The sequence below is a fragment of the Salvelinus sp. IW2-2015 genome, linkage group LG26 (genome assembly GCF_002910315.2).
Source record: "Salvelinus sp. IW2-2015 linkage group LG26, ASM291031v2, whole genome shotgun sequence".
In the NCBI taxonomy this organism is placed as follows: Eukaryota; Metazoa; Chordata; class Actinopteri; order Salmoniformes; family Salmonidae; genus Salvelinus; species Salvelinus sp. IW2-2015.
This window is the reverse complement of record NC_036866.1, coordinates 33,802,758-33,813,960: the sequence shown is the minus strand read 5'-3', so window position 1 is coordinate 33,813,960 and position 11,203 is coordinate 33,802,758. Positions and strand designations below refer to the sequence as shown.

The following is an 11,203-nucleotide window of genomic DNA, read 5'->3' as shown; positions in this document are numbered from 1 at the left end:
GCAGCTATGGATGTTACCATGAGCTCTGACCCCTTGTCTGTGGCAAACAAAAATCGACACAGTTCAAGGTCTACATCACCAATATACTATTTTCATCACAACTATCTCAAGTGATGTCCTGTAAACAAATTATTTGAGCCTAAAACGTTCCTTAGAGGGATACTGCTTGAATGATGTGTGACTTTCCTTTTTTTACTTTAATAATCATGTTCTCAACTTCTGTATTTTTAAAGAATCAATTGTTGTATTGTGGTGTGATTGTTGACGGGCATTTCCTGCCCAAGTTGGAGTTTCCAAAACCATGAGATGCACAAGGTACCGTTCATGACTGGAGCCAACACTGACGAATTTGGTAGGCTACTGGCAAACTTAAGTCAGCTTTGAGAATTTATTTCAAAATGTATAACAATAATATTGAATGTGATATTTTACGTGACTTGGATAACACTAAGTTAACATTAAGTTATTTCAGCTATTTAGGAATATCTTTAACAACTGTAGTAACATGTTATAAAATTCTTTAGCAATTGCATAGTAATAAGAGTTATTTGTCTATATACTGTATCAGTCAAAAGTGTCACGTTCGTGATGAAAGACGGACCAAGGCGCAGCGTGATTATAGTTACACATTTTTAATGCAAGGTGAAACTTCTACAAACCAACAGCGACACGGGAACGTAGTGCAACAAGCACATACACAATATCCCACAAAGCAGGTGGGAGAAAGGGCTTCCTAAATATGATCCCCAATTAGAGGCAACGATTACCAGCTGCGCCAAATTGGGAACCATACAACCCAGCCACATAAATCAATGACTAGAACACCCCCCTGGTCACACCTACTCATTCCAGGGTTTTCCTTTATTTGTACTATTTTCTACATTGTAGCATAATAGTGAAGACATCAAAACTATGGAATATACCAATTTGTAAGTCGCTCTGGATAAGAGCGTCTGCTAAATGACTTAAATGTAAATGTAAATGAATAACACATGGAATCATGTAGTAACCAAATATATTTGAGATTCTTCAAAGTAGCCACCCTTTGCCTTGAGAGCTTTGCACACTCTTGGCATTCTCTCAACTAGCTTCACCTGGAATGCTTTCCAACCGTCTGGAAGGAGTTCTCACATATGCTGAGCACTTGTTGGCTGCTTTTCCTTCACTGTTAATTCCTGGGTGGATRGAATTGACCGGGAGCAGGTCATGCCTTTTCTGGCATTATTCTACCCTGATGTAAGAGACTGCAGTCACACCTGCCAAGACATTGCACAGATAAAAATGTGGCTACACTAAATGGTATTTGTCTCCTTCAGCAAAAGGATCAGTGGATAACTGAGCTGATAGCAGATGAATACCTGGGAACCTCTGTAAATCGGGTGAAAAACCATGATGTACTCACTAAGCTGTTTGGGGATGCTATGTTTACCATTCCTGCTCTTACAACGGCTATAAACCCCCCCTCCATACAAATTAACATGAAAACATGCATTAGCCTATACTTTCTATGGTTTGAGAGACACAAGCAGCCACTCACCTATTTGTCAGCTCATACCCAGGGGGGCTTTGAGGTACCGGAACACATTGAGGGGAAAAAAGTGAGACTCCAGGGGAACGCGCAATGCCGTCGGGGGTACGCCAAATAAAAATGTGATTCACATTGTCTTTTATAATAAAAAATACATATATTTCACGTTTTCAAACAGTCCATTTATATTTTCCAAGGGGGCTATACTGTTGGGTGAGGATTTTTACTAACCCGAGTAGCATTCTCACTGCCAAAAATAAAATTTAACTATCTTGTGTTCAGTGAAATAACAACACAATGCCAAATACAGATAGCCTAGTCAAATAATAAACATCCAATCACATTCATTGTTACTCTCTCACAGGAATTCCACTAACGATCTCTATGTAGCCAAACGAGGCTGCTCGAAAATGGATAAATGGTAAAAAAAAAGAAGTAATGCCCGCGTCCATAGAGACGCATACCAACTATACTGGTAGTACTGCTACTACCAGCAGTACTACACCTGCACCTGTCGACCACAAGTTGTTCTGCTTCCACAAGCACATCCAATGCTAGCATCAGTAATTCTACATTTGTTGCTAGCCCAGCTAACATGGACACTCAAAGTTGTGAATCTGATGCAGCAGAAGAGCTACTGCCCCCTTACCCAAGAAAGCACCGAACAACAGACAGGGACGTTGGACCATCGACGAGGCGCAAATATGATGAGAACTACATTGATTTGGGGTTCACTTACACACTGTATCGCCAGGATAGAACAGTAGCCTCTGGTAAGACAAGGGGTGGCGGTCTATGTATATTTGTAAACAAAAGCTGGTGCACAATATCTAAGGAAGTCTCAAGGTTTTGCTAACCTGATGTAGAGTGTCTCATGAAAAGCTGTAGACCATACTATTTACCAAGACAGTTTTCTTCTATATATTTCATAGCTGTCTATTTACCACCACAAACCGATGCTGGCACTCAGACCGCACTCAATGAGCTGTATACGGCCATAAGCAAACAGGAAAATTCTCATCCAGGGGCAGCGCTCCTAGTGGCCGGGGACTTTAATGTAGGGAAACTTAAATCTGTTTGACCTAATTTCTACCAGAATGTTAAATGTGCAACCAGAGTGGGAAAAAACTAATTCTTCTAATGGCATTTAGGAGTACACCACATCAGTCACTGGCTTCATCAATAAGTGTAGCGATGACGTCGTCCCCACAGTGACTGTACGTACATACCCCAACCAGAAGCCATGGATTACAGGCAACATCCGCACTGAGCTAACGGGTAGAGCTGCCGCTTTCAAGGAGCGGGACTCTAACCTGGAAGCTTATAAGAAAACTTGCTATACCCTCCGACGAACCATCAAACAGGCAAAGCGTCAATACAGGACTAAGATCGAATCGTACTACACCGGCTCAGACGCTCGTCGGATGTGGCAGGGCTTGCAACCTATTACAGACTACAAAGGGAAGCAAAGCTGCGAGCTACCCAGTGACACAAGCCTACCAGACAAGCTAAATTACTTCTATGTTTGCTTCTAGGCAAATAACACTGAAACATGCATGAGAAAATCAGCTATTCCGGACAACTGCGTGATCACACTCTCCGTAGCCGATGTTAGTAAGACCTTTAAACAGGTCAATATTCACAAGGCTGCAGAGCCAGACGGATTACCAGGACTTGTACTCCGACCATGCGCTGACCAACTGGCAAGTGCCCAAGAACACTAAAGGTAACCTGCCTAAATGACTACCGACCCATAGCACTCACATCTGTAGCCATGAAGTGCTTTGAAAGGCTGGTCATGGCTCACATCAACACCATTATCCCAGAAACCCTAGACCCACTCCAATTTGCATACCTCTCTAACAAATCCACAGATGATGCTATCTCTATTGCACTCCACACTGCCCTTTCCCACCTGGACAAAAGGAACACCTATGTGAGAATGCTATTCATTGACTACAGCTCAACATTCAACACCATAGTGCCCTCAAAGCTCATCACTAAGCTAAGGGCCCTGGGACTAAATACCTCCCTCTGCAACTGGATCCTAGTCTTCCTGACAGGCCGCCCCCAGGTGGTAAGGGTAGGTAACAACACATCCACCACGCTGATCCTCAACACGGGGGTCCCTCAGGGGTGCGTGCTCAGTCCCCTCCTGTACTCCCTGTTCACGCATGGCCAGGCACACCATCATTAAGTTTGCTGATGACACAACAGTGGTAGGCCTGATCAACGACAACTATGAGACAGCCTATAGGGAGGTGGTCACTGACCTGGCTGTGTGGTGCAAGGACAACAACCTCTCCTTCAATATGATCAAGACAAAGGAGATGACTGGAATACAGGAAAAGGACAGAGCACACCCCCATTCTCATCAACGGGGCTGTAGTGTAGTAGGTTTAGAGTGCCAAGTTCCTTGGTGTCCACATCAACAAACTATCATGGTCCAAGCACACCAAGACAGTCATGAAGAGGGCACGACAAAGCCTATGCCCCCTCAGGAGACTGTAAAGATTTGGCATGGGTCCTCAGATCATCAAAGTTCTACAGCTGCACCATCAAAAGAATCCTGACTGGTTGCATCACTGCCTGGTATGGCAACTGCTCGGCCTCTGACCACAAGGCACTAGAGGGTAGTGCGTACGGCCCAGTACATCACTGGGTCAAGCTTCCTGCCATCCAGACCTCTATACCAGGCGGTGTCAGAGGAAGGCCTTAAAAATTGTCAGACTCCAGCCACTCTAGTCATAGACTGTTCTCTCTGCTTCCGCACGGCAAGCGGTACCGGAGCGCCAAGACTAGGTCCAAAAGGCTTCTCAACAGCTTCTACCCCCAAGCCATGAGATTCCAGAACAGCTAATGAAATGGCTACCCAGACTATTTGCATTGCCCCCCTCTTTTACACTGCTACTATTCTGTTTATTATCCATGCATAGTCACTTTAACTCTACCTACATATACATATTACCTCAACTGTTGCCCCCGCACAATGACTCTGTACCAGTACCCCCTGTACACTACGGTCAAAAGTTTTAAACCCTTGAATGAGTAGGTGTTCTGTCTTTAGTTTTACTATTTTCTACATTGTAGAGTAATAGTGAAGACATCAAAACTATGAAATAACATATATGGAATCATGTAGTAACCAAAAAAGTCAAAATATATTTTATATTTGAGATTCTTCAAATAGCCACCCTTTGCCTTGGGTTTCTTTCTTAATGCGTTTGAGCCAATCAGTTGTGTTGTGACAAGGTAGGGGTAGTTTACAGAAGATAGCCCTATTTGGTAAAAGACAAAGTCCATATTATGGCAAAAAAATCTCAAATAAGCAAAGAGAAACGACATTCCATCATTACTTTAAAGTACATGGTCATTCAATGCGGAAAATTTCAAAAACTTTGAAAGCTTCATCAATTGCAGTCGCACTATCAAGAGCTATGATGAAACTGGCTCTCATGAGGACCGCCACAGGAATGGAAGACCCAGAGTTACCTCTGCTGCAGAGGATAAGTTCATTAGAATTACTAGCCTCAGAAATTGCAGAAATGCCCAAATAAATGCTTCACAGAGTTCAAGTAACTCAACATCAACTGTTCAGAGGAATCAGGCCTTCATGGTCAAACTGCTGCAAAGAAACCACTACTGAAGAACACCAATAAGAAGAAGACACTTGCTTGGGCAAAGAAACACGAGCCATGGACATTAGACCTGTGGAAATGTGTCCTTTGGTCTGGAGTCCAAATTTGAGATTTTTGGTTCCAACCGCAGTGTCTTTGTGAGATGTGGTGAGGGTGAACGGATGATCTCCGCATGTGTATTTCTCACCGTAAAGCACGGGGGAGCTGTTATGGTGTGGGGGTGCTTGATGGTGACACAGTCAGTGATTTCTTTAGAATGCAAGGCACACTTAACCATCATGGCTACCACAGCATTCTGCAGCGATACGCCATCCCATCTGTTTTGGGCTTAGTCCCACTATCATTTGTTTTTCAACAGGACAATGACCCAACACACCTCCAGGCTGTGTAAGGGCTATTTGACCAAGAAGGAGAGTGATGGAGTGCTGCATCAGATGACCTGGCCTCCACAATCCTCCGACCTCAACCAAAATGAGATGGCTTGGGATGTTGGACCACAGAGTGAAGGAAAAGCAGCCAACAAGTGCTCAGCATATGTGGGAACTCCTTCAAGACTGTTGGAAAAGCATTCCAGGTGAAGCTGGTTGAGAGAATGCCAAGCTTGTGCAAAGCTGTCATTAAGACAAAGGGTAGCTATTTGAGGGTGGCTAAAAAACTAATGAAAATATATTTTATAAACACTTTTTTTTGGTTACAACATGATTCCATATGTGCTGTCATAATTTTGATGTCTTCACTATTAATCTACAATGTAGAAAATTGTAAAATAAAGAAAAACCATTGAATGAGCAGGTGTTCTAAAACTTTTGACCGGTAGTGTACATAGCCTCTCGTCATTTTACTGCTGCTCTTTAATTATTTTTTACTTATCAATTTTTTTTAACTTAACACAGTTTTATTAACTGCATTGTTGGTTAAGGGCTTGTAAGCATTTCACAGTATGGTCTACACATGTTGTATTCGGCACATGTGACATACAATTTGATTTTAAAACTTGCCTCACTGTGATTGATCAATTTGAAGAAAGAAGTTTAACCGGTTGAACCATTTGCATATTAGACCTTATGAGCCCAAGCTCCCACACAAAACAAAACATATTAGGATTGCGCCATTACACAATACATAGCCGACTGCATTTTACACTTGGCAATTTAACAAAACTGATTTAAGATGTATTTTGTGCATAATTGGTCTAGCCTATACTCAAATTAAACAAAATCTAGGAAATCGCCTGTGTGGACAGTATTATTATGCATACTGGTTGGACTGGTTACCTTATGCTATGCTCCAAAACGTGTGAAATGGGAAAGAGGAAAATTTGTTTTTTAATTTTTATTATTGTTAAGAGAAAGGACGCTTAAACTGCAAAACTGAAGTCAGAGTGAGCAGTTCAACAGGTCTAACAGGTTTCAAGCAGGGTTGTGCCTCTGGGATTTACAAAGCGCACGACTGCTTCATTTAAACAGCTGACCACAGAAGCGCTACTTACACAACAGATGAGCGACATTGCTTACAAAACTCAAATCAACCAAGTGATGATGCAAATTTCTACAGCCGTCACAAAAATAAAAATATTTAAAATATGCTTATTAAATAGGTTCCATTTATATATTACTTCTTTACTCTCTCTAGAGCTTATTTTTTTCAAACGTTAGTAAAGCTGCAGTCTGATACAAAAGAACTGCTCTGAGTTAGTGACGGTCTCAATACTATCAACTTAGCGTCCTTTCCTTATGTCCTGCCCTCCATGATCACGGACCTGTCGTCAGGAGAAGATGGGGGAAAGCCACAGTGGAAAACCCTTCCAGTCCATTCAGCCATTCGTGATCATGAAGGAAAGGGATCAAGGAAAGGAATCCATAGAGGAGTTGAGACAAAACCATCCACTGTACTGCCAAGAAAAGTGCACTTGAAAAAGGAGAGCCCCTGGGTGCCACCGTCAGGCCATGGGAGACAGTCATACACTTTTCGCAACGTAAATGTACAGTATGATTTAGTATTCAGTAGGATCCCCATTAGCTGCTACCAAGGCAGCAGCAGCTACTCTTCCTGGGGTCCAAATGGGAATAAAGATGAGAACCTTGAATAGCATTTTGTGTTGTACAATGTTTTGCAAACGGCTATTATCCTAACGGGTGTTGCAATATCTTTATAACATCCTGTTAAAAGCATCCAATAGGGCAATATGCTATCAGTCTAACTACAAATGGCTGATACAGCTACAGTACAGCGTAAGCTTTTTGCCAACATGTAGAAAATACTAAAATGTTGAAACATCCAGTCATTAAATATTTCCATTTTACTACATACTATCCATCAGAAGTATTTAGAAAATAAAAAGTTGTAATTTCTGATATGCAAATGCCCAATTGTGTAATATTAAAATAAATTATATTTTCCTTGACCATGTGACGAAAAGAGTAAAAGCACAGGAGATCTTTTCTAACACCATAATGCCACCTGTGAACCAAACTAAGAGCAATGTACACACTAATATATAGCAAACCAAAAGTGTCTCAGATTGTGAATAAGAGTATTGGAAACAGGTGGCATTAAAATGAAAATGCAGCATGCATCCAAACAAAATCAAAGAATAACAGCTTTAGTAGAAATTCCATTCACTTCTCTTACAGTGACTTGCAAAATTATTTACCCACCCTTGGCATTTTTCCTATTTTGTTGCCTTACAACCTGGAATTAAAATTGATTTTTTGGGGGGGTTTATATCATTTGATTTACACATGCCTACCACTTTGAAGATGCAAAATATGTTTTATTGTGAAACAAACAAGAAATAAGACAAACTGAACTTGAGCGTGCATAACTATTCACCACCCCAAAGTCAATACTTTGTAGAGACACCTTTTGCAGCAATTACAGCTGCAAGTCTCTTGGGGTATGTCTCTATAAGCTTGGCACATCTAGCCACTGGGATTTTTGCCCATTCTTCAAGAAAAAAATGCTCCAGCTCCTTCAAGTTGGATGGGTTCTGCTGGTGTACAGCAATCTTTAAGTCACACCACAGATTCACAATTGGATTGAGGTCTGGGATTTGACTAGGCCATTCCAAGACATTTAAATGTTTCCCCTTAAACCACTCGAGTGTTACTTTAGCAGTATGCTTAGGGTCATTGTCCTGCTTGAAGGTGAACCTTCGTCCCAGTCTCAAATCTCTGGAAGACTGAAACAGGTTTCCCTCAAGAATTTCCCTGTATTCCCATCCATCATTCCTTCAATTCTGACCCGTTTCCCAGTCCCTGCCAATGAAAAACATCCCCACAGCATGATGCTTCCACCACCATGCTTCACTGTGGGGATGGTGTTCTCGGGGTGATGAAAGGTGTTGGGTTTGTGCCAGACATAGCGTTTTCTTTGATGGCCAAAAAGCTACATTTTAGTCTCATCTGACCAGAGTACCTTCTTCCATCTGTTTGGGGAGTCTCCCACATGCCTTTTGGCAAACACCAAACGTTTTTGCTTATTTTTTTCCTTAAACAATGGCTTTTTTATGGCAACTCTTCCGTAAAGCCCAGCTGTGTGGAGTGCACAGCTTAAAGTGGTCCTATGGACAGATACTCCAATCTCCCTGTGGAGCGTTGCAGCTCCTTCAAGATTATCTTTGGTCTCTTTGTTGCCTCTCTGATTAATGCCCTCCTTGCCTGGTCCGTGAGTTTTGGTGGGCCGCCCTCTCTTGTCAGGTTTGTTGAGTTGCCATATTCTTCCATTTTTTAATAATGGATTTAATGGTACTCTGTGGATGTTCAAAGTTTCTGATATTTTTATATAACCCAGCCCTGATCTGTACTTCTCCACAACTTTGTCCCGGACCTGTTTGGAGAGCTCCTTGGTCTTCATGGTGCCGCTTGCTTGGTGGTGCCCCTTGCTTAGTGGTGTTGCAGACTCTGGGGCCTTTCAGAACAGGTGTATGTATACAGAGATCATGTGACACTTAGTTAAATAAAGTCCACCTGTGTGCAATCTAATTATGTGACTTCTGAAGGTAATTGGTTGCACCAGATCTTATTTATGGGATTCATAGCAAAGTGGATGAATACATATGCACGCACCACTTTTCCCCCTTTTCATTAACTTATTTTTTTCATTTTACTTCACCAATTTGGACCATTTTCTTCATGTCAATTATATGACATCGAAATAAAAATCATTTAAAATTAAAGGTTGTAATGCAACAAAATAGGAAAAACACTTTGCAAGGCACTGTAGCATTAGGCAATACAGACATGGTGTATACATTACAACTCAGAGGCACGGAGCGTTTGTTCCGGTGTTTGTGGGATGAAAAGTAAAATCCTCTTCTCTGGTTTAAATTAATAACAAGAAGCTGTTAAGGAAGCCTTTGTCATGTCATATGACCTCTGGGTATGCCGCAGCAGAGATACTGATGTCGTGTAGAGGTGAAAAGAGGGGAAACATGGAACAGGGAGCAAGGATACTTCAGGTGCCTAGGGGGTAGGGCAAAAGGTTGTTTCTGGCCAGGGCCAGAAATGTGTGGGACAGTGTGGAGGTGATTTGGGATTGTGAAGCTGTGTACAGTAGAGATTCTACAGGGGTAGTAAATATGGGGCTTTTCTTTGTATAAGCATTTAGGGGTTCTATAGGGGAAAGATATACATACATGAGTGATAATTAAGGCCAAGAGTTTTGCCTAACCACATCACCTGATCAGGAAAAAACAACGGGCCTTAGTTATAGGTTACAACTAGGTTCCCAAATGTTTTCCAGGTGCGGTCAACACTCGGGATGTGTGTACGTGGTCTAGGTAAGCCTGTGTCTGTCTGCCCCATCAGGATGTCCAGGACTGCATGTTGCGCAGCATGGCCTCAAAGTGCTCCATGTCGGGGGCATAGGCGTGGGCCAGCCGGTCCGTCAGGCGGCTGTAAAGGCTGAACGACTTGAGCTCTAGCCAGATGAAGCCGAAGTGGTCTTCATCGAACAAGACAAACAGGCCCGGTGTGCGCTCCGGACTTGTGAAGCCGTGGCCTGCAATCAGGCCCGTCCCGTAGAAGCTGAAATCAATGAAAAAACAAATAAATTAAACATGATTTCCTGTTGCGTAGCATATGGTGCCTTCAGAAAGTATTCACACCACTTGCCTTTTTCCACATTTTATTGTTACAGACGGAAATTAAAAATGGATAAATTTATATATTTTTCCCACTGGTTTACACACAATACCCCATAATGTCAAAGTGGAATAAAATGTTGCCAAATTGGCCTCCCCAGTGGCGCAGCGGTCGAAGGCACTGCACCACAGTGCTAGAGTTGGACGAAGAGTTTCTTTAATGAGTCGGACAGGAAGGATATACTCCAAACACCCGTACAGGCCCTCATCCCTGTATCGGCAGGATAGAACAGTAGCCTCTGGTAAGACACAGAGCGGGGGACTATGCATATTTGTAAACAAAAGCTGGTGCACAATATCTAAGGGAGTCTCAAGGTCTTGCTCACCTGAGGTGGAGTATCTCATGATAAGCTGTAGACCACACTATCTACCTAGAGTTCTCATCTATATTCTTCGTAGCTTTCTATTTACCACCACAAACCGATGCTAACACTCAGACCGCACTCAATGAGCTGTATACGGCCATTCAAACAGGAAAACGCTCATCCAGAGGCGGCGCTCCTAGTGGCCGGGGACTTTAATGCAGGGAAACTTAAAACAGTTTTGCCTCATTTCTATCAGCATGTTAAATGTGCAACCAGAGGGGGGAAAAAAACTCTAGACCACCTTTGCTCCACACACCGAGATGCATACAAAGCTTTCCCTCACCCTCCATTTGGCAAATCAGACCATAATTCTATCCTCCTGCTTACAAGCAAATATTAAAGCAAGAAGCACCAGTGACTCAGGCTATAAAAAAAGTAGGCAGATGCTAAACTACAGGACATTTTTGCTATCACAGACTGGAATATGTTTCCGGGATCCTTCCGATGGCATTGAGGAGTACACCACATCAGTCACTGGTTTCATCAATAAGTGCATTGACGACGTCGTCCCCACAGTGACTGTACGTAC

At 42.5% G+C, this 11,203-nt stretch overlaps 1 protein-coding gene across 2 annotated transcripts in view; it reads right to left on the bottom strand.

The window, feature by feature from the left end:
- Positions 1 to 616: 616 nt before the first annotated feature.
- Positions 617 to 11,203, bottom strand: part of fbxo31 (F-box protein 31) — a 34,206-nt gene continuing 23,619 nt past the window's right edge. For both annotated transcript variants that reach the window (XM_023971756.2, XM_023971757.2), the window contains one exon: positions 617 to 10,193. In XM_023971756.2, the coding sequence (XP_023827524.1) occupies positions 9,971 to 10,193 (223 nt within the window). In that variant the 3' untranslated portion in view covers positions 617 to 9,970. The remainder of the gene's footprint in view (positions 10,194 to 11,203) is intronic.